The 23,205-nt window shown below is 48.6% G+C and overlaps 1 protein-coding gene across 2 annotated transcripts in view; it reads left to right on the forward strand.

The window, feature by feature from the left end:
* ARHGEF12 (Rho guanine nucleotide exchange factor 12) overlaps positions 1-22,980 on the forward strand; it is a 79,611-nt gene extending 56,631 nt beyond the window's left edge. For both annotated transcript variants that reach the window (XM_063417986.1, XM_063417988.1), the window contains 21 exons: positions 630-735; positions 1,325-1,537; positions 1,918-2,047; positions 2,339-2,374; positions 2,963-3,117; positions 3,667-3,813; positions 4,517-4,602; positions 5,355-5,480; positions 7,319-7,433; positions 8,266-8,366; positions 8,468-8,545; positions 9,719-9,794; positions 10,171-10,338; positions 10,836-10,923; positions 11,677-11,766; positions 11,911-11,987; positions 12,329-12,538; positions 14,564-15,022; positions 16,390-16,709; positions 17,614-17,686; positions 19,193-22,980. In XM_063417986.1, the coding sequence (XP_063274056.1) occupies positions 630-735; positions 1,325-1,537; positions 1,918-2,047; positions 2,339-2,374; positions 2,963-3,117; positions 3,667-3,813; positions 4,517-4,602; positions 5,355-5,480; positions 7,319-7,433; positions 8,266-8,366; positions 8,468-8,545; positions 9,719-9,794; positions 10,171-10,338; positions 10,836-10,923; positions 11,677-11,766; positions 11,911-11,987; positions 12,329-12,538; positions 14,564-15,022; positions 16,390-16,709; positions 17,614-17,686; positions 19,193-19,203 (2,865 nt within the window). In that variant the 3' untranslated portion in view covers positions 19,204-22,980. The remainder of the gene's footprint in view (positions 1-629; positions 736-1,324; positions 1,538-1,917; positions 2,048-2,338; positions 2,375-2,962; positions 3,118-3,666; positions 3,814-4,516; positions 4,603-5,354; positions 5,481-7,318; positions 7,434-8,265; positions 8,367-8,467; positions 8,546-9,718; positions 9,795-10,170; positions 10,339-10,835; positions 10,924-11,676; positions 11,767-11,910; positions 11,988-12,328; positions 12,539-14,563; positions 15,023-16,389; positions 16,710-17,613; positions 17,687-19,192) is intronic.
* The last annotated feature ends 225 nt before the right edge of the window (positions 22,981-23,205 follow it).

Here is a 23,205-nt window from a genome sequence, read left to right on the forward strand (position 1 = left end):
AAAAATAGCTGTGATTTTTCCATGGTTGTGGGATTCCTGAGCTGCCCAGCAAACCTGAGAGCTGAGACTGGGTTCTGCATCTCTTGGCAGATGCGTGAATTGGAAATAATTGGGATTACTTCCCTTATCTCCACCCCTGAATTCAGCTTGCTTTTTCTCAGTTATTAAAACTCTGGGTGAGGAATATTTCACAGAACACAACCTTGAACCACAGGAGGGTCTCACTGAAGCTGTTGCCTTGTTTACATCAGTTTTTTCTGGACAAACTTGCCCAAACCCTCCTGGTTTGCCACGCAGGAGAGCTCTTCTCCCTGCCACCCCCACTCCTCCCGTTACATAATGAATATTTCCACCAAAACTTCATCCCTGTGGGTGTGATCCTTTGTCTCCCACAGCATGGGGGTGTATCTGGTCACAGTAGCTATTTATTTCCATCAGCATTTCAGCTTCCTTTGAAATATAAGGGAATTTCAAGCAGTTCTGCACTAACCATGGAGAGGTGAAAGTGTGAAACCTTTCTGAAGGTTTGTGTCCTCTCCCTTTCTGCAGTTTTAAAGAGTTCATTAAAATCTCAGTTAACAGCTGGATTTGAAGCAGTGAGCAATGATTTTGCTTTTCTTTACCTGCAGCAAAGCATCAAGAAAGAGAAAGAAGGAGAGGAGAAAGGGAAGAGGAGAGGATTCCCCAACATCCTGGGCCCCCCGAGGAGACCGAGCCGACACGACAGCAGTGCCAGTATGTCAGCCCAGGAGAGCCCTGCTGCCCTGAAAGCCACAGAAAATCCCTGCTGCCTTCAAAAATTCCTGCAGGAAGCCCTGTTCCCCCATCCCACCCCCCTCCAAACCTCATCCCACCCATCCTGCCTCACCCAGTCCTCCCAGTCTGGAATTCCCCCACTTCTCCCAGTTCCCTTCCCACTCTGTCTCACCCTGAGGGGCCATGAAATCAAATTTTGGGCTGGGATTGAGGCATTTTGGGGTGGGATTGAGTGTTTTTCAGCAGGATTGAGTGATTTTCAGCAAAATTGAGTGATTTTCAGCAGGATTGAATGATTTTCAGCAGGATTGAGTGATTTTCAGCAGGATTGAATGATTTTTATCAGGACTGAATGATTTTCATCAGGATTGAATGATTTTCATGAGATTGAATGATTTTCAGCAGGACTGAGTGATTTTCAGCAGGACTGAGTGATTTTTCAGCAGGACTGAGTGATTCTGACCGTTTTGTTAATAAAATCCCTTTTCAAAGACTCACACACCTCTTTTGTCCCCGAAGTGCTGCTCCTCTGGCCCCGTTCCAGCAGCGTGATTTTCTCCTGGTTCAGTTGGCAGGGCCATGGAGATGCAGAAGCCCAGGCACCCCAAGCACTCGCCCACAGCCTCCTCTGTGAGCCCAGAGCCCCCCGAGGCCACCAAGATGCGCCAGAGCGGCTCCTCCAGCGATGGCACAGATGTCCCCTACCCCCCTGCCAACCCCATGTCCCCCCTGGCCATGGGGCCCTTTGCCTCCCCGGAGGGCAGCAAGGACAGTGACACAGGTAGGGTGGAATGAGGGGTGGTTAAAGGTTGTGCTGTGAACAGGATGTGCTGATGCAACGAGCCGGGCCAATTAGGAAATGCTTTGATGTCATTAGAGCTGCTCTTGATGTCATTAGAGCTGCTCTTGCTCATGTTAATCAGCTTTCCTCAATTAGGGAATCTTGCCACGAGCAGCAGGGGTTGTTAGTGGGCTCTGCCACTGGATCATCCAAAACCCAACAGCCTGTGTCACCTGAAGCTTTTGTCACTGAGATTTGTTCTTACCAGCCTGGCAATCGAGTTCCTCCAGCTCTGGAATCAGGAGGCTCTGGAGAGGCTGGGAAGTTCTCTCATGTCCTCTAATTTGGTTCCTCACCTTTCCCATTTGTTCTTTGTGCAGGTTTGAAGCAGCCTGGGGAGGCCCCCCCTGCCAGTGACTCCATGGATGGCACCCCCCGCACGCCCAACAACACCTTTGAGTTCCCATCTCCTCTGGAAAACCTGCAGGAGGAGGAGGGAGAGTCAGAGAGGTAACTCTGGGAGCTGGAGGGAGACTCAGGAAATCTTGGAATGGGTTGGAAAAGGTCATTGTAGAGACTCCTTTGTCAACGTGACAGTGGTTCTGAAATTTAGATAAAATTATAGTGACAAATATTGTTGGTAGGATTAGGAAACTTTGGTCTGTGTCGCTGCTGTGATAGAAAATTGTCAGGAGAGGGGACAAAATCCTCTGGTTTGGAGCTCAGGCCACCATGCTGAGTGTCTGAGCAGGGAGAAATTCAGGCACAAGCCTCCCTGATGATTTCTTTCCTTCCTTGCAGGATGGTTGACATGGGAACACCAAAGCCTTTTCGCAAGTGAGTGTGCTCAGAAGTGTTTGAACTTGACTGAATTTGTTTGGATTTTAAGATTTATGAAGCAGAATGCAGCAGTGCTCATTGTTCTGAGCCAGCACAGTTGGCTGCATGCTCCTTTTTTCTTTAAGAACACTGAAATCAGACACTGGCAGCCATTTGTAGGGCAGGTGGGGTGAGTCAGATGCAAAAATACCCCTTTGATCTGTGAGTGAATGGAATGATTGCTGTATGCACTGATTTGAATGGATGGGAGTTGGGTTAGGGAGTACAGATATCCCTATTTTCCTTTTCAACCTGTGTTGCTGTTGGTTCTGTACCTGCAGATAGACGGAGGCAAGAAACTGTAACCTGCCCTTTTCACTGCCTTGATGTGTGACTGTAATTATTTGATCTGTGTCATTAAAAGGGGGTGATGAAAACACTGTCAGAACAGGCAGTCAGCCTGGAAAGGGCACAATCAGAGAATGTGCCCAGGTTCAGGCACCCAGCAGCCTCCAGCTGGCAGGGACAGTGTGTTCATAAAGCTGATTTCTGCCCTCAGCTTTCCCCTGGCATGGGAATATCTCACATTTTTTCTCCTCCTGTCAGGATGGACAGTGTTGGCTTTGCAGATGTGCAGAGTGAGGATGAGCTCTACGACTTTGACATGGACATGGACCCTCCCAACTGGCAGCAGCTCGTGAGCAGGGAGGTGCTGATGGGGCTCAAACCCTACGAAATCAAGCGTCAGGAGGTGATCAATGGTGAGATGGAGCTTCTGTCCTACCTGGCCAAGCTCAGAGTTGAAACCTTCCCCTGGAGCTTGGAAGTTCTTAAAATTGACAATTAGGCTTTTTTCTGAACTGGTTTTGTGAAGTAGTGGCTGGAGAATTGTAGAACTTTTGGTTTGATGAGTTCTTAGATGTGAATCCTTTGTTTGTTACTGGGAAATAACCTAAGGTGAGATTGAGTTCTTACAGGAGAAACAAACAATATCAAGTGGTTATTGAACAATATTAAGGCACTGAAAGGCCAGTTTTTCATATGTTCTCTGAAAGAAAACAAGAAAAGCTTGGTTTTTTTGAAAGCTACTCCCAAACTTGAGCAGCTTTGAGTTGCAGCTCCTGCAGAAGTCTCTGTGTGGATTTGTGAGCTCAGAGCTCGCTGTTGGTTTGGGGTGAACAATGGAACTTCACAAACAATTCCCACATGGAATTACAGCAGAGGACCAGGGAGGGAAATGCTGCTGAGGGCTCTGTCCTGAGCTCCCCTGTGGCTCCAGAGCTGCAATCCTGCTCTCCCTGTCCCCCCAGAGCTGTTCTACACGGAGCGAGCCCACGTGCGCACGCTGAAGGTCCTGCACAACGTCTTCTACCAGAGGGTCACCAGGGAGGGCATCCTCAGCTCCAGTGACAAGAGGAAAATCTTCTCCAACCTGGAGGACATCCTCGGCCTGCACGGTAGGAGCAGCTGGATGCTGCAGTTCTGGCTGAAAAATTGAATTAAAGGGACACAAGGCAGCTTCACCCAGCGCTTGAGATAGAGCAGAATTCTTCAGGACACTGCCCTGGGCCTGCTTTTGCTCACACTTGCTCCGTTTGTGACTCACAAAGATCTTTTGATAATTAATCACGTGTCCAGTGTTCCCTTTCCTTATCTCTGTTGATTCATGCTTGATAAAAGGAGCAGTGAGCTTTATGGGCCAGCAGTTGAGGTGGTACAGCTGTTCTTGAAGAGAGCAGAAAACAGATTTATAAAGATTAATGTATTTTTTGTTATGAAGGGTGGCCCTTCCTAATTCTTTAGGGAAAGGACTGCTCACAGTAGGAATTTCAGCCACTGAATAATCAGTTGTGTGGTTTTATGGCTTCTGCATTACTCCTGTTTATAGAAAAATGAGATTGAGCCTCAAAAAAGATAAATTTGGAATGTTTCTTAGGGGTCATTTGGAGACAGGTGAGACACAAGTGCAAAGCAGTTACATCACATTTAATGAGTTATTCTGAATTTATTAAGTTGCAGGATATTGTTTATTAGCTAATTAAAATAATTTCAAATCTAATCTTCTCCTAGAATAGCTTTTATGTTAAATGCTCAAAATTAAGCCAGCAATTTGACCACTATTAACAAAATTTACCTTTTTTTTTCTTCCTTGTTTTCAAGTTGCACTGAACGATCAGATGAAATCTGTCCGAAAAAGGAACGAGACTTCTGTCATTGGCCAGATTGGGGAAGATTTGCTCTCCTGGGTAAAATTCTTTTAATATTTCTTAGGCAGAGGTTGGGGGAGATAATTCCCAGCAATGGGAACTGGAGGTCTGGGAGTTCTGGAACCAAAACAGAGCTGGAGGGTGAGGGGGAAGGAAAGCAGGAGGAACTCTGAGGATTTTCATCTGACTGGAATTAAGAGTCATCTAAGGCACAGGAATAATTTCTTTGGGATGTGTGGGTAGGATAGAAAGGTACTTTTGGGTACATGAAGGTGAGAGTGGGATTTTGAAAAATATAGTGGCACGATTTATTTCAGTAACACTGAAATGTGAGCCTGGTGGTGCCTGTGGTGCAGTTAAAAGATGGGTAAAAATACTGATTTCTAATCTTAGAATGTATAAATTTGGAGTTTATAGTGCTGTTGTAGGCTTCACTTTTGAGCTCTTTGTGGAAAGATTTGGCTGCCCCATCCCTGGAAGTGTTCAAGGATGTTTTGGGATAGTGGAAGATGTCCCTGCCCGTGATGGGGATGAGCTTTAAAATCCCTTTCAACCCACACCAGTCTGGGATTCTGTGATGTGGGAGGGCTGGATTCAGGAGAACTGAAGAGTTTGAGATACAAAGGTCCCCTCTGGGAAGGCAAAGCCTTAAACCAGGGCAGAAATGACTCCTCATTCTTGCCAAGAATTCCTTTCTTCCCCGGTGAGCCCGGTGTGGCTCTGCCTGCTGAGCGTGGCTCGTGCTGAACTCCAACCTGTCTAAACTCATTTATTTTGGCTTTCTGGCACAGTTTAGTGGAGCAGCAGAGGAGAAGCTGAAACTTGCCACTGCCACCTTCTGCAGCAACCAGCCCTTTGCCCTGGAGGTCATCAAGTCCCGCCAGAAGAAGGACTCGCGCTTCCAGACCTTTGTGCAGGTGAGGTTCTGCCCCAGGCTCTGATTTTTCTGCCCCAGGCTCTGATTTTTCTGCCCCAGGCTCTGATTTTTCTGCCCCAGGCTCTGATTTTTCTCCCCCAGCCTTTTGAGTTTTCTCCCCCAGCCTTTTGAGTTTTCTCCCCCAGCCTTTTGAGTTTTCTCCCCCAGCCTTTTGAGTTTTCTCCCCCAGCCTTTTGAGGTTTTTTTTCCCACCAGGCTCTGAGTTCCACCAGCTTTTTGAGAATTCTCCACCAGGGTTTGAGTTGCCCCAGCACAGCCCAGTGAATCCTCCTAGATAAACCCCTGATAATTAATGACATGAATTAATGGCATCATGCCTAAGGCTGCTTTCAACTGGGGATCATTTCCAGCGCTGGATTTATCTCTCCTGATGGTTCCTGGAGGGAGGAGCCTTCAGTTCTGGGGAGCACAGGGTGTCCTGCTGGAATGCAGGACAGGCAGGAGATGCCACCTTGTTGGAGTCCAGGACATCCCTCTGGCCACCTTGGAGGGTCTGGGATCTGTCCAGGGGGGTCTGGGATCTGTCCAGGGGGGTCTGGGATCTGTCCAGGAGGGTCTGGGATCTGTCCAGGGGGCTCAGTTAGACCCACACAGATCCCAGGAGGACACTGACTCTGATCCCTGCCATGGCAGTGAACACTCACATGCAGGAAGAATCACAAACCCTAAGAATTTAAAATAAGTAGTGGATGGTTTATTATAGAATATAAATATAGAAATTAGGATTCTTAGCATATGGGGCTGAAGAGACAGGATGGAGGAATTGGGGAGTGGCCCCTGCGCTCCTTGTTCTTGCTCTCGTCCCCCATCTTGTGCTGAGTTGGGTTTTAGAGATTGGTTTAGAGTAGAACTGACATGTTAGCATAGGCAGTAGGCATTGGTACAATTTTGTAAATAAAAAGTTCATTGTGGACAGTGGTTGGGTCAGGGGTACTGTACATAAGGTGTGGGGCTCTCTGAGCCGCCCAGTCCCCCGCGTGTCCTGCTCTGCTGGGGACGCCTCACAGAGCTGGGACAGAACTGAGATCAGGTTCCCTGCCAGGGAGGCCTGGCAGAGCTGGGACAGAACTGAGATAATGAAGAATAAACAACCTTGGAAATGTGCACTGGGGACTCAGCTTGTCGTCTCTGCCTCTGGTGTGAAACACCCAGGGCAAAGAGAAGCCTGAAAACCTGATTAACTCTGGGAACAGCAACCCAGGGGAAACTCCCAGGGAACAGCAACCCTGGGGGAACCCTGAGCACCTTGGGGCCAGCAACCCCAAGGAGAATCTCAGGGAATCAACAACCCTGAGACCACCTCCCTCGAGGTGGCTGCTGCCCAAGGATGCCAAATTCTGTGGGGCAGAGAGCTCCGAGTGCCAGGGGCAGGGCACAGATGCTGCACAGCTGCTGTGCCTGCAGGAGCGGGGTTTGGGTCCACGTGGCTTTACAGGAGAACTTTATCTGCACCAGCACAGGCTGGGAGGAGCTCTGGGAGTGCAGGGGAGATTATCTTGACAAATATCCCGTGTTTGGTGCAGTGTGACAGCCCAGACTGATGCATTCCCTGACTGAGATGGATTGGGGATGGGCCCGTGCCCGTGGGGAGTAATGAGGGGAGGAAGGCACTGCTGCTGTGACGAGCATTTCCTCTGGGAATTGCAGATGGAGAGGGGATGTGTTGTCTGGGTGATAGATCTTGGCATCTCTTGTCTTGTATTTAATTACTGGAAAGTGAAGTAATAGATGTTTAAGTGATGAATAGATGTTGTGCATTCAGGTAATTATGGCCTTAATAAAAATGACAAATGCAGATCTTGTGCTGTTGAAATTTAGGATGCTGAGAGCAATCCCCTGTGCCGGCGGCTGCAGCTGAAGGATATCATCCCCACCGAGATGCAGAGGTTGACTAAATACCCCCTTCTGCTGGATAACATTGCTAAATACACAGGTAAAGCCTTCCCACTGGGCTTTGGGCACCCACCTCTGCAGGGTTTTTTAGGTAAATGTGTTAAATAACACTTTAATTTTATGTGCCTCTCTCTGTTTTCATTGCGACCTCGCTGCTGCCTTCTGCGCAGGAGGTGTAAATAATAATAATAATAATAAAAAGGAAAATCCAGTGTTTGCTGCTCCTCAGGAAAATAAAAAGGAAATTCAGTGTGAAATAAGTGAATCTGTCAAACCTCTAAAGCAGCACAGAACGTCCTCATGCTCTTGCAGAGGGTGGGGTTTAATTAGGATGTATTACACTGGAATATTCTTTCAGCACAACAGGTAAAAACGTGATAAATAATAGCACAAAACGCCTTCCCAGCTTTACTATCTGATACCTGCTGCAGAGCAATTCCATTACTCATAAAAATAGACTGCAGCTACAAGTTCCCTCTAATCCTAATTAGGAAAGCATGTGATACTCCATTATCTTTGATGTACTGGTTTATGTTCCTGTTAACTGAATTCTCAGTGTGGCTGCTGCTGCTGCTGAGGATTGATGGGTTCACCTGTGCTCTCAGTAAGGATTTGAGGTTTCTCAGATTATTGTGAATAGTTGTCACAAGGCCCTAAAAAAGGGAGAGTAACAACTGTATTATGTGTAATGATCTGCGGGTCGCAGTGAATTCTCTCCTGGCACAAATCTCATTTTGATCAATGTTGTGCTTTTGGTGATAGAATTTCCTGTGAGTTTAGCCCCTCTTTGTCCAGTTTGAGGTCAGCAGAGTGCCCTGGAGGGGTGAAAGCTTTGCTGGGAAGCCCTGTCCCACTTGGTTTTGTGCTTGCAGAGCTGCCTGAGGAGAAGGAGAAAGTCAAGAAAGCAGCAGATCACTGCCGCCAGATCCTCAACCACGTGAACCAGGCTGTGAAGGAGTCAGAGAACAAGCAGGTGGGGAGGCAGAGTGAACACTCAGGGCTGGGCACAGCAATAAACCTGCACTCTGGGGAGCTGTGCTGCTCCAAGTGACCATTCCCTTGCATTTCCTGCAGCATTTGGAGGATTATCAGCGGAGACTCGACCTCTCCTACCTGAAGCAGTCAGAGGATCCCATGATGGATGAGTTCAGGGTGAGTGGCAGCTTTAAAACCAGCCCTGTGTGAGTTGAGTTTGCAGCCCTGTCGTCCACTTGGTGCTTCTTCTGATGCACAGTCGAGTGGTCTTTGGAGATAAATATTTCTGTATGAAAATGAAAACAATTAGTCTCAGAAATGTGAGTTTTGCCACCCTCCTGAAGATTTCTGTGGCTCTAACAGCCCAGTTCTGCACATCGTGGTGCTGATGGAGCTTGTCAGCTCTGTGCAGCAAACCTTTATGGCCTGCAAGCTCAAGCACTGTGTCCCAGCAGAGATATCTGATGGATAATGAGATTATTGTGGATATTTATCTCATGTGAGTGCGTGTCTTAGTGATGCTGTTGGAACTGGAGAGGCCTTGGAGAGCCCTGAGGTGTAACAGTGGGCTTGGCTTTAAAAGGAGAACTTGTACAAAAACGTGGGAGAACCTCACAGCCAAATAAATAACACTGAAGTCCAGAATTAAAAACACTCTGTCTCAAGCTCCTGTAAATCCCTGCAGTTTCATTAGAAGCTGGTTACCTGCTGGTTGCTTCCCCATCTCCCTCAAAATCAGTGTGAATCAAAAAAAAGAAAATCTCTTCTATAAAAGTGTGTTGTGTATCCTTCCCCAAATCAACTTGCAAGGAAAGGAAGAACTTCCTGGCAGCTCTGAAATCTCTCTGTCATTGATTGCAGACTCTGAGACTTGGAAGGGATGAATTGTGAAAATTGTCACTTCTGCTTGCCTGCAGATCTAAATGTCACAAGCACTGAAGTGCCTGAAGATTCCATTGACATTACAAATCCTGTCAGATCGTCGGGATGATTTGTAAATAATTTGTAGGCACACTTGACTTGCAAATGGAGTGCTGCAGCATTAATCAGTTGTAATGCTGGAGCTGAATGTGGGGTGTTGGAAAAGCTCCTCCTAGGGAAACAGTGACATCCTAATGCCCCAGGAGCGTGATTTGGTGCGAGAATTCCCCACCCTGTGGCACTTGCATGTGGGAAAGAGCAGTGGAAAAGTGATGAACAGCACCTCTGACGAGATTTTGGGTTCCCTGCCCTGTTTCTTTTAGGGTTTAGCTGCTTTGCTTCAAGCTGGAGTCCCTCTGGCATTCCTGTGTTTTGTCATGACTTGCTCCCATAGAAATTTCATTTTTGTTTTCTTTCCCCTGGTGACAGAACCTGGATCTAACAAAGAGAAAAATGCTCCACGAAGGGCCCCTGACCTGGAAAGTGAATCGTGACAAAACCATCGGTGAGTCTGGGCCATCCCCTGGCTCTGGGTGAGTCTGCTGGGAAGGAGAGGAGGGAAAAGCTCTGCTGCAGCTCCCAATTATGTTCTCACTGCCACCTCTAATAACGCCTGTGTGCTCCTCTGAGCTGATTAAATTATTCCTGTCAATTCTGAGATGTGCTGGAGTATCATTAGGGCCACGCAGGGACACAGCAGTCAGTCAGGAGCTGATCCAGTTCCATCTGTAGCTTTCTGCTGGAGTTTTCACGAGGAAGATTTGCCTGGAATGGCACGGCTCTGATTGCTGCCTCTGCATGAGTAATCAGAAATGCAGCTTTCTGCTTTCTGCTGGGAATCTTTAACTCGTTCTGGGCTTTTTTTTTTTGCACTCTGGCAGATCTGTACACTCTGCTGCTGGAGGACATCCTGGTGCTGCTGCAGAAACAAGATGACAAACTGGTGCTGAAGTGCCACAGCAAGATCCTGGCATCCACGGCTGACAGCAAACACACCTTCAGCCCCATCATCAAACTCAACACCGTGCTGGTTCGCCAGGTGGCCACAGGTCAGTGCAGCCCACTGAGAAAGCAAAAAAGAGAAGCCAAAAATAAAGATTAGCTCAGTTGAGGAAGATGATTTTGTGTAGATTTGCAGAGCAGAACACGGAAAACTGCGTAGGCTTAATTCTTGGTTGTCCAACATCGTGCTTAGTATGGATGAGCTGTTTAACTTCTTTGCATCAGTAATAGGCATTGCTGGAGTTTTAAATAGACTTCTAAATGAAAGTACTCTGATTGTGTTAGAGGAAAAGCGCTCTGCAAATTATTAGAAGGGAAAAGAGGAGAAATGAAGCTTTTTCCAAATGGCTTGGAATGGGTTTTGTTCCTTTGAGGACACATTCCTTTGACAGGACAAGGTCAGTGTTTCTGTATTAGTGTTAGAGAGTTCTCTCCTGCACTTTCTCCTTGCTTTGGCCCGGGGTTGTGGCTCGCTGTAGGAATTTTTGGGAGGCTGTGAGGGGCCTGGCAGCTGTTTCAGTGCTCCCTTCCTGTGTTGGTGCAGATAACAAAGCTTTCTTCGTCATCTCCATGTCCGCGACGGGGGCTCACATCTACGAGCTGGTGGCACAGACTGTCTCCGAGAAGAATGTGTAAGTCCTGGGGGAAATTCCAGCTGGTTTGTTGGACCTGAGAGGTTCTTACCCCATGAATCCCCTGAGTTCCTTCTCCAAACTTAGCTGGAAACCTGCTGCTCTCTGTAGGAAGCGTCCACAGAGAGTCCCTCCCACCTGGCTCACTCCAGACCCTTTCCTGGCCTCCAAAATGCTTTTTTATTTACCCTGAAAATTCAGGATTTTTGGGCCTGACTGCCAGATCAGACAGAGAAATAATCCTGCATCTTCATGCAGCACCAGAGATCTTTGCAGATTTACATTCTGGCATCATAAACACCCCACTGCAGGAATTGGATTCCGTGGCTTTATTGAGAAAAACTCTTTTTTCCTAAAGATTCCACAGGGGTAGATGTGTTTATGGGATCCATGACTGCTGTTGCATTTGTTACACTTCAGTGAGGTGTGAAATAATGCTTTTTTAATGTATTTATATATAAATTAACTGCTTGATGTGACAAGTGCTGAGGTCCTGTCTATCATTTCTGTCTGCTGAAGAGAATCCAGGTGAGCTGAGCTTTATGCTGTGGTGACTTCAGGGTGTTCCTGGGGGGGACTGAATGTAACAGAACTTAAAAAAAAAGACATTTCATTTGGTAAGAAAAGCAGTAATAATATCAACTGGATTTAAGAGGATTAAACAGAGAAATGCTCATTCTGTTCCACTTGCTGCATGGTTTTATTTGCTGTTTCTGGCAAATAAAATGGTTTTATTTGCTGTTTCTGCTGCAGCTGGCAGGACCTTATAGCTCAGATGGCAGGGACTGTGAAGATGGGGAGCAGCAGGAGAGTGATCCCACTGCCTCAGTCAGGCCCTGGAGAGTAAGTCAAAGCTGCTGGAAGAAGAAAAGCTGATTTTTCTTTCTCCAGCACCCCTTTTCCTGCTCAAAAACTGCCCTCCAAAGCACGGATTCTCCTGCAGATCAGCGTGACTGAAAGGATGTGTTTGTTCTTCCCTCCCTGCAGAGAGGAGCGTGAGGAAGAGGAGCAGCAGAAGCTGAAGGAGCAGCATGACATTCCTGCCAGCAGCCTGCAAAGTCCAGGTCAGACTGGGGTTCAGGGAAATGGGAGCAGGAGGTTTCTGCACAGAGTGCAGATGTGCCCAGCCACATTCCCGGGGCCTTGGGGATCCTAGGGCAGCCTGGAGATAGAAAGGAATAATTTCTTTACCAGTCTTTCAGAGAAGTGATGCTGAACCTCTCGGAAATGCACTTTTTTACTATTTCCATCTGATTTATAAACTGCTGGGAGAGTCTTTTTTTAACCCTGGAAAAAACTGGCCTTTTACTAGAGCCACGCTCAAGAATTTTCCTGTTCCAGAGCAGAATTTTCTGCAGTTTCATCATCATTATTTCACCTGAATTTTTACTTTTCTGTCCTCTAGATAAAGACTTGGGCCTGGAGTCTCCGTTAATCCTGAACCCTCAGTCCTCCTCACCCATCCTGTCAGAGAAGGCTAAGGTGGAGGGGCTGCTGGGGGCCGAGGCGCAGTTTGAGAAGGTGCAGCAGGCAGAGCTGGCTCTGAAGGACTCCTGTGCCAGCAGCTCAGCCCCGGTGCCAGAGGGGCAGTGGGCACGGGATGCCCTGAGGAACTGTGAGTACCACGGGCAGGGCCCTGGGCTGGCATCTGCACGGGGAATTTCTTCTTTCTTTCCATTCATCACCCTCTGCCCTGGGCTGGATCTCACACAGAAATCATCTGACAGCGAGTTCTGAACCCAGGAACTGCCCCTTCCCTGGGCTTTGGGCATCTCCTGGTTTTTTGGGGGTTTGATGTAGCAGATGAGGGTGATAATGAATTTTTATTGTCCGTGGAGTGCTTTGATGGCAAAATTCTATTGCAGAACTTAGTGCACAGAGCCATTGCTGGTCAGCAGATTTTAAAGGCAAGGCAGTCAGGCCTGGACTTATTTCTGTGGCACTGGAGCAGAACTGGAGAGCTTGCTTGTGTTTGCAGAATACAACTTTCCTCCTTTTTTTTTCTTTTTTTTTCTTTTTTTTTTTCTTTTTTTTTCTTTTTTTTCTTTTTTTTCTCTTTTTTTCCCTATTTTTTTCTATTTTTTTTCTTTTTTTTCTTTTTTTTTCTTTTTTTTTCTTTTTTTTTCTTTTTTTTTCTTTTCTTTTTTTCTTTTTTTTCCCTTTTTTTTTTTTTTTTCTTTTCTTTTTTTTCTTTTTTTTTGGTAAAATCCTGCGCATTGTTAAGCTCACTTATATCCAAAACCAGGCTCAGATTTCCTGAGTATTTGGGAGATGGGTCTAATTAGATGAACACTTGTGTGTGTTGAGAGGTTTTCCTGATGGACAGATCATTGTTGGAAATTGTTTTTAAGGTTTTTAAGGTTTTTTAGTCACTTCCTCTGCTCTCCTTTCAGAGGAGGGATGCAGGGCTCTGCAACCTGCTGGATCAGCTCTGCCAGTGCAACTCCTAAATATAACTCCCTGAAATTTGAATGAATTCATTAATCCACAGATCCGTCCTTGGCAACTTTGGAAGGGACACAAAGTCCCTCAGTTGTACTTGGAGGGAAGAGCCTGTGGAATATTTGCTTTTTCCAAAATGCAGAACTCTCACATCCTTGGCCCCAATTGCCTCTTCCATCTCTCTGTCCAAGCAATGACAGTTCTCTGCAGTTATCTCAGGGCTTTAAATCCATTTATTCAACTTCTTAGAGGATTTAAAGTTCTTTTCTAGTCTGAATATTGGACAGATACTCTTGGTACTTGTTTTAAGAGAAACCATGGCTAAAATAAGCTTAGTCTGGGGGTGTGTAGGGACAGTTTTAGTGACCCCACAGCATCTCCTGAGTGTTGAGAGTTAAAAGAGCAGCTCTCCAACGTTGTGACAAGAGCCTGAGCTGAGTGACAGCTCTGCTGTTTGACATCACAGCTTTTTTTGGGGTGTTGCAAGAGCATTTTGTGGTGAGGAGGAACAATCTGAGGCTCTTGACAGCAGCACGTTTTTGTTTGGAACAATATGTCCCTATTATGAAGTGTTTGGTTGGGATAATTTGGGAACTCGAGGAATGTGGGTTGAAGTTCAACCAGGCATAAATTTACATCGAATTTTAGGGAAAAGCATTCCACAGATTTTTTTTTTCCTTTTTTTTTTTTTTTTCTGCTCTGTCATTTGAAACCTGAGTGGAATATTCCCAATTTCCTTGAGGTGGGAATCCCCTGCCATAACCACAGCTGTGAGCTCCTTTGCAGGGTAAAACCCAGGATAATTTCTGGAGACAATTTCCCTGTTTTTCTCCAAGGAGATGCAACTTGTCCTGACATACCGTGAGGTAAAACAGAGCAGTGAGGCCACAGCCTTTAATACATTTATTTTTATCCCTGTTCTTCCAACCAAGAGCAAGGAGAGGAGTCACACCTCTGTCAGAGGGTGACCTTTGTGTCTGCTTTAATCCCTGCCGTGCTCTGTGAGCGTTGCCTGGATTTGTCAGGTGCCATTAGAGCAGGATTTCCATTCCAACAGGATTGGGCGTAGAAACTGAGATTTTGGGCAAGCAGGAGGGGAGGTGACGAGCTCAGAGGATACCCTGAGCTGGAGAGGAGCCAGCAGCATTCACTGAGTGCCAGTCCCGGAGCTGTGGCTGACCCTTGCCTGTCCTTGCAGTGGGCCTGCTGAGGCAGCTCCTGGTGCAGCAGCTGGGCCTGGCCGAGAAGGGGCCCCTGGAGGAGCGACAGCGCCCGCCCAGGCTCAGGACCGTGTCCCAGGAGGCGCAGGCAGAGAGCAGGAAGGAGCTGCAGCCCCCTGGCAGCGCCCTGCAGCCGCCCGGGGAGCGCGGCAGCCTCGGCAGAACTGGAGAAGGGCACGGCCCCCGGACTGCAGCGCCGTGCCCGGCCCCGGGGGACGCCCCGGGGGACACCAGGGCCACCCTGCCCACGGACAGCATGAACCTGGAGGGCTCCAGCGAGGGGCTGGAGGGGCTGGGGGCTGAGGAGAGCGGGGAGCATTTCTTCGACGCTCGGGAGGCGCACAGCGACGAGAACCCCGGCGAGGGCGAGCTGCTGGGCACCAAGGACGAGGAGGAGGAGGAGGAGGAGGAGGAGGAGGTGCAGATTCGGATCTCAGGTGAGAACCTGGCCAGGTGCATCCCACACCTCACCTCCTGCTTGGCTGGGGTGGCACAGTCAGCTCCCAGCTCACAAGAATTCATTTTAACCCTGTGCAAACAAAGACCTGATTAATTCTTTGTGTGGTGGAGGAGAAGCTGGGCTGCTGGAATTGCAGAGGCACAAGCCAAGCCCTCCATTGTGCCTGTCCTGGACCACTTCATCTCCACTGCCCATAGGGACCTGGAGGGAAAAAGTGCTGCACCTCCTTTCCCTGGAGGCAAAGCACTTTTTAAAGCCCTTTTCCTGATCAAGCTTCAGGAAAGAAACTCAAGACTTTTAATTTTAGTGTCCTGTAACCTTACCATACTCTCAACCTCTTAGAAGTTTATTATTTCATTATTTTTATTGTTACTGCTGCACTAATTGACTATCTGACAGCTACCTGAGCACACCAAACGTAGCACAGAAGCTGAGGTTTATCTCCTGTGCATTTTGAAGCAGAAGCAGCTGCTCTCAGGTGGATTCAACACCCAACAGCCACACAGAAGTCTCTTATCCATAAATATGCTTTTATTTCAAAATTGGATTATATCCACGTGGATAAGCCAATTTGTGACTGCCCCAATGCTCCTTTCCAACTACATATTGCAAATAATTTTTCTCACTGAGACAGTCTAAATTATTAAAACTGAGCCAACAACTTGAGGCATCTAATTTATTTGTCACTCCTTCCACTGTTTACTTTTTTAACTGTATTGGGACATCAGAATGAGATTGATCTGTTTTTAGTCACTTCTGAGTCCCCTGTGCTGTCTTTGCTGTGGTATTATAGAGAAATTCATTAAATAGGCTCCTTTTGCTGGGTGCAGGGTGTGAAAGTATTTTCTGTCTGTAATTAATTTATCTTTTAGCATATCTGCAAGCTCTGTTTTAAACCTCACCCATCTAAAAGCATCCCCAGTGCCAGGGCTGGGAGTGGGGTTTGGGAATGCAGCAGCTTTGGATTTGTCAGGTGCCATTAGTGCCAGAGGATTTTCAGATATTATCACAGAAACAGAGATTTTGGGCAAGCAGGAAGGGAGCTGATGAGCTCAGAGAATATCCTGAGCTGGAGAGGAGCCAGAAGGATCAGAGTCCAGCTCCTGTCCATTTAATTATGTTTTTTTTTAATGTACAGCATAAAAACCATCCCTGATCTCTGAACCAGCTGGGTCTGATATCACCCCTAATTTTGGAGTTTTCAAATGATTTTTAATGATGACTTTTTTAATGATTTTTCTCATGAGATGTGCTGTGAGACACCCCCACTTCTGTCCCTGAAACTCTTCTCAAACCCCCCTGAGCCCCGAGGCTCCCTCGAGTGAACCCGCCTTGTCTCCTCAGGAAATTATTTGATCCTCGATGGATACGGAGCAGTGCAGGAGAGCTCCACGGACGAGGAGGTGTCAGCCCTGGTCCTGCAGTGCACCTCGCACAGCCAGCCCCCCCTGGACTGTCCCCAGCAGCAGCAGCAGCCCCTGTCCCCAAGGGACACCCGGTCGGACGGGGACAGCTCCCCGTTCCCCGAGGAGCTGCTGGGCTCGCGCTGGGCAGGGCTGGAGGAGCCCTGCCCCTTCCTGGGCAGCCCCCAGCTCCCTCTGGAGACCCGAGTGCAGCTCGTGCAGTACATCCAGAACATCCAGGATGCCCTGGAGAAGCTAAAGGTGCGTTGCTTTTCATGTTTTTAATTTTATTATCACTGCACGTACAAGGTTTGAGCGTCACCTGAGCGAGTGTTTGACCATTTCCAGACCCGTTAAGTTTCGGGTTAGGAAAAAGCTTTAAAACAATCTGGATGGGCAAGAACACAGCCACATTTCTCTTTATCTCAGGCTCTTACTCCTGGAAGCCTTTAATGCAGAATCTTTGCTTTTTTTTGCTGTTTTGTGTGCACTGAGTCACAACTCACCCGGAATATCGACAGGCCAATAGCTCTGCTGGAGTTGGAGGCTTTTTATTGCTTTGATTTTGATCTGGGGATGTTTCTGAGGGATGGGACAAGGCTGCACAAGGGGAATTTGCAGCAGGACACTGGCCTGAGGAATTCCTGACATAAAGATTAGGGAGAAGCTCTTCACAGAGAGCTGGGAGGGGCTGCCCAGGGCGGGCTGGAGTCCCCATCCCTGGAGGTGTTCAGGCACAGTCTGGATGTGGCACTTGGGGACAAGGTGGTTTAAGTCAGACTCAAAGGTCTTTTCCAGCCTTGGTAGATCTCTGAAATCTCTGTGTGCTGCTGCTCAGGGTGTCAGATGAAGATGCTGAGCTGCACCAAGGATGTCAGACCAATAATGAGGTTTTCAGGCTCTGTATATTCCAAATTATTTCTGCATGAGAAAATTTTTCTCTTTGTGGAATAACTATGGAAGGTTTGATGTGTGAAACATCCGTGGCCAGCCTTTAATTTCACTGACATCAGAATATTGCATGCAGATAAAGGAGCTGAGGGGGCTCGCTCCAACCTGGGTGTTTGCAGCACTGAAACTTCTCTTTTTCTGTTTGAACCCCTCTTTGTTTGCTTGGTAAATGGAGATCCAGCTGAGTTTTGGGGCTGTTGTTGCTGTTTTGCAGGAGGTGGAGGAGGATTACAGCGTTCTGCGACGCCAGGGGCTGGCTGGCTCAGCCTCCACAGGAGAGCACTCAGGTGAGCAGCACCAAACCCAGAGCACAGAGGGGAGTGTTTGAGTGATGCCTTTGGGGCTGCCTAAAAACAGAGCCCAGACAGAATTAAGAGAATAAAAAGCAGTTCTGTTTATGGAAGGGCCTTCAGGTTCATTTAGGGCAGACAAAGCTCCCCAGGGGCTGCACCCAAAAATTGACCACAGGTCATGAGTTTCACACTTGGATAAATTTGGTCCATTTGCAGATTGGGGGTTCATCTCCCAGTTACAGCTTCGGGTAATGAACTCACTTACCCCAAGTTTGCTGCCCCAACTCACTTTTGTTCCCATCTCTCAGGCCTGGGGCAGTGAGGTGTCCTTGACTGCCAGGCCTGGAGAGGAATTGCTGTGTCTGCCCAAAATGGGGAGGCAGCAGCAGCTCACACTGTGTGTGGAGTTTGGAGTTCCACACTAAAGAACTGCAGGGTCACAAACAGATGAAAAACAGAAAAGCTGAAATCCTAAAGCATCCGAGGTCCAAGTGGCCTTTGTCACATGCCCAGCAAAGGTTTCACCCCCCTGAGCAGCTCTGGCAGTGCTGCCTGCAGGAAGGGGCAGCTCCATCCCTGGAAAGTTCTGTTCCAGCTCATCCCCCTGCAGAGGGATGGGGATTCCCACAGGGACATTCCTGACAGGCTGGGCCTGGCTCTGCTGGCCCTGGGCCTGGCTCTGCTGGCCCTGGGGTGGCTCTGCTGGCCCTGGGACGGCTCTGCTGGCCCTGGGCCTGGCTCTGCTGGCCCTGGGACGGCTCTGCTGGCCCTGGGATGGCTCTGCTGGCCCTGGGATGGCTCTGCTGGCCCTGGGCCTGGCTCTGCTGGCCCTGGGATGGCTCTGCTGGCCCTGGGCCTGGCTCTGCTGGCCCTGGCACGGCTCTGCTGGCCCTGGGGTGGCTCTGCTGGCCCTGGGATGGCTCTGCTGGCCCTGGGATGGCTCTGCTGGCCCTAGGATGGCTCTGCTGGCCCTAGGATGGCTCTGCTGCCCCTGGGACGGCTCTGCTGGCCCTGGGGCGGCTCTGCTGCCCCTGGGGTGGCTCTGCTGGCCCTGGGACGGCTCTGCTGGCCCTGGGGTGGCTCTGCTGGCCCTGGCACGGCTCTGCTGGCCCTGGGACGGCTCTGCTGGCCCTGGGACGGCTCTGCTGCCCCTGGGACAGCTCTGCTGCCCCTGGGACAGCTCTGCTGGCCCCGGGATGGCTCTGCTGGCCCTGGGGTGGCTCTGCTGGCCCCGGGATGGCTCTGCTGGCCCTGGGGTGGCTCTGCTGGCCCCGGGATGGCTCTGCTGGCCCCGGGATGGCTCTGCTGGCCCTGGGATGGCTCTGGGTGCCTCAGGCAGCCTCCAGCTGGAATTGCTGAGCCCCTGCCAAGGTTTGGAGGTGAAATGGGTGTGGAGCTCTCATGTAGGATGGTCAGAAATGCCACACACCCATCTCTCAGTGCATCCCTCTCTCTCACCACCTTTTCCCTTTGTTTTTTCCCCTTTTTCCCCTCCCTCAGACAAAAGCTAGTCGTGTTTCCAGGAGTGGCTGAAGATTGGATGGAGAGAATCAGGACACAGCACCCGCTGTCTCCCCTCTGGACTCTGGGATGAGGGTTTGGAGCATCCAAACAGGAACCATTCTCTAGCAAAGTGGGCATGGGGTGCTTTTCCTGTGGGGCATCTGCACTATCTTGTCAGTGAGGGAGTCTATTCTATTCTGCTCCTCTCCTTGCTACCAGAAATTCTTTTTTTTTTTTTTTTGTTTTCAGAACAGGAAAAAAAAAAAACCAAACCAAATGTACAGAGCTTTGGGTGTAGGATATAAAAAAAAATGTATTTAGACATTTAAAAGAAAAAGAATCAATGTATTTATTTGACTTCATTCCGTGTATCAAAAGCACATTTTAATTTTTTAATCTGCCTTTTTTTTTTTGGTTCTATTTTTTGGGTAGTGACAGTTCTGGGCCCCTGCATGTGGCCCACCCTGCCTGGTGAGGGGACAGGGGGGACCCGTGTGCAGGAGTTTCCTCACTGGACTGGACTCTGCACTCCCTGCTGGCACTCAGACTACCAAGAGCTACTCATGAAGGTGTTAGGATGGAATTTATGGCTGGAATTTGTCTGTATCCAACCAGCTGCATGGGGATTGCTCATGTCACCACGTGTGGAACGGGAATTTTCCATGCACTAAACAGCCAGGCACTTGAGATGGGCAAATTTTCCTTTTCCCCTTTCCCATTCCTTCGCTGGGAGAGGAGAAAGAGGTTTAATTTTGGGTTTTTTTCTTGACTTTGTTGGCTTTGATCATTGTCTCCTTTGTAAAGTGATAAAAATACTTGGACCTGCAGCACTTTTGTAACTCTTCTCTGGATCAAAAAGAAAAAAAAAAAAAGAAAAAAAAGAGAAAAAATGCAAACCCAGAAGTGTTTCAAAGATGTGGGGCAGCTCTGCCCCTGATTCACTACTGAATGAAAAAGGGCTGCCGTGGAGTTAGCCACAGGTACTGCTGATTATAGGGCCAGTAAGTTTTAGTACCTGGAGTATGTCTTGCTGAGGGCTCGGGGTGGGCTTTGGGGTTGTTTTTTTGGGGGGTGGGGCTTGGTTTTGGTTGAATTTTTCTTTATTTTTGTTTTATTTTGTTTGGAAATCATTCGTGCCAACGTGTTCTTACCCAGAGATGGGCGAGCCGAGAGGGCTGAGGCAGCTCTTGGGCACTTCCTCAGGCCTGTCCTGCTGGGGTTTGCAGCTGGAATTCCTGCCAGGATGGGAACAGGGTGGGGATCAGGATGGGAACAGGGTGGGCATCAGGATGGGAACAGGGTGGGCATCAGGATGTCACCAGGCTGTCACCAGGCTGTCACCAGGCTGTCACAGGGCAGCCTGAGCTGTGCCTCTGCCCTCAGCCCATTCCCCTTCGTTATCCATTCCCCCCGTGCTGGATTTCTCACAAGGATCTGCCAGCAAGGAGCTCTGGATTCATGCACTGCCCCTTCCCTGGGCTTCAGGCACCTCCTTGTTTTTTGAGTTTTGTGTATCAGGTGAGGGTGGTGATGGATTTTTCGTGTCCTGCTGGGCACAGGGTGGCTCGGGCTGTCCCCAGTGTCACTGGGCTGGGCTGCTCCAGCCTCTTGCTGAGTTTTAAGCTCCTTAAGGCAGCCAAACTGAGCATCCTGCACATCCCATGGGTTGTCAAATCTGCCTTTGCTCAGCACCAGAGTCCTCCTGCTCCAAACGTTTTCCCTTGAGCTGCTGGCAAGGAGTCACCTCTGTCCCTTGTCAGGAAAATCCCAGCTCTTCTTCCTGTGGGGGATGAGCTCAGGTGACAGGAGGGGAGCAGAGGTGATTTTGGCCTGGGAGTTGGAGCCAGGAGCCCTTGGAGGGGAGGGAGGAATTCTCTTTGTTTGAAGAGCATCAGCACTGCCAGCACCAGCCAGAGCCTCCTGCAGGCTGCCAGGAGCTCCCTGGGTTTTTTGGGATGCCCCAAGGGCTGTCCTGTTGTGTGGGATCACTGTCAGTATTAACCCAGCACTCCCTCCTCACCCCAGCCTCACAATTCCCCGGCTTATAAAGATCCAAATTTCCTCTGAGAACCCCCAGCCTGCAGTGCTGCCAGCAGAACTGGCCAACAGCCAGACCTGGTTTAGGACCCCTTTTTCCCCCTCCCACTCCAGAACAGGAGCAGTTTTTGTGACCTCAGTGATCTAAAATCGTCCACGGTTGATGGGAGCTCATCCCTGATCTCCAGAGCAGAGGGAGCCCAGCCTGGCTTTAGGGGATGTGCTGGGGGAGCAGCAGAGCTGGGGCTTGTGGAGCCCTGGCTGCTTCCTGCCCTCTGCTCGTGGCTGAACACAAAACCCTCGCTTGGTTTTTTCAGGCTGGCAGAATTCCAGGGTCTGTGGTGGCTCCTGGTGTCACCTCTGGTGGTTGTGGCAGCAGTGGGAAGCTGGGAACGCAGCGGGTTTGGGAATTCACCTTTTTGCCTGCCTGATTTTCCCCCAAATCCCCGAATTCTGCCCTGGGGTAACGCCCAGGGGTGAGGGCAGCTGTGTCCCTGTCACCTCCAGGGTGGAGAAAGGGACAATCCCCTCTCAGTGCCGGGCTGAGGATGGCACAGCAGCCTCTGGAGCAGCTGGCAGGGCACGGCAGAGATTTGGGAGTGTTGGAGAAGCCCAGCTCGTCTGAGCCTGATTTTATGGGAGATAAATCCTGCTCTGGGCCTGTCCTGGCTGTGCTTCCAGCCCTGGATCAGCCTCACCAACACAAACCTCTCAGTTTGGGGCAGGGATCCTTCCCCTGCAGGGACAGGGAATTCCTTCCCCCCACAGACCTCGGGCTGGAGGGAGGAGCTGCAGCTCACATGCTTTATTCAGGAGTCCCACGGTTTTTTCCTCCTTTAAGCCATAAGATTCCCCTTATTTTAAAGTGAAATTCTCATTTTCGTTTACCCCTGGTTGGTGATGAGTTGGGCATTCCCTTATCCAAACAGTTCTCTGGAGTTTTTTTGTCCCAGCCCTTCATCCCAAAAATATTTTTTCCCCTTTCCCAAATAGAAGAACAAGGATTTCTTGTTTTGGGAACAAGGATGGGATATAAGAACATCTTCTGAGGGTCATTTCCCTTCTGCTGTCACACAAGCCAAAAGCTCAGGTGGAATTTTCTGGAATGGGAATTCCCTTTTCCTGCAGAAGGATGAGGAGTGCAAACCTCAGGAGCTCCGAGCTCTCAGGCAGCACTTGCCCTGTCCCGGTGTCCTCTTAAAATTGAATATTCTGATTTCTATCTCCTTCTCCTTCCAGCATTTTCTCCCTGTTCCCAGAGAAATCCCTGGATTCCCTCCCCTTCCCCCAAGGTGCCAACTGACAAGCAGATGTACTGCAAAAGGGATACTGCAGCCAAAACACTGCTGTTTTCTTTGGAATTAAGTCTTGTGGAGCTCTCTTCATACTAGAATATTTTTATTTTCTTTGTACAACATACAATCATGTACTCTTAACAGAGATTTACTTTAAAGAGAAGAAAAAAAATCTGGAAGTATTCTTTAAAAAAAAAAATACACAAAAATCTTTATTAATAATCCTGTATTTTTACTGATCATGTTTGAATGTCTAAAAAGACTTTATTGTTCTAATTATCCAGATGTATGTTTGTAAAATAGCTCTTTTATGACTTAGCTGATCGGGTTGTATGTTTCTGGAATTAAATATTGGTCACTTAAAAAAAAGAAAAAAAAAGAAATCTGTTTTCAGGACCTGGGAAATAGAAAATTTAAGCGTTTCAAATATCATTAAATAAGCTTAAAGGAAAATGAGCTTTGTCTGGTGGATTTTTTGGGGTGGTTTGGCCGTACCTGCCCGGAGTGTTTGAAGGACAAATGATGGCAAAGGGAATTTTCCGTGGGGCTGATGAGTTTTTGCAGAGATTGAAGGACCTTGGTCGTGTTTTTGCTGCTCCAGGTTAATGAATTATGACTTAATTAATGAATTGACAGGCACTAAGTGAGCTGATCCTTCAGGACATTCCCTGCAGGAGC

This window comes from Prinia subflava, chromosome 22 (genome assembly GCF_021018805.1).
Source record: "Prinia subflava isolate CZ2003 ecotype Zambia chromosome 22, Cam_Psub_1.2, whole genome shotgun sequence".
In the NCBI taxonomy this organism is placed as follows: domain Eukaryota; kingdom Metazoa; phylum Chordata; class Aves; order Passeriformes; family Cisticolidae; genus Prinia; species Prinia subflava.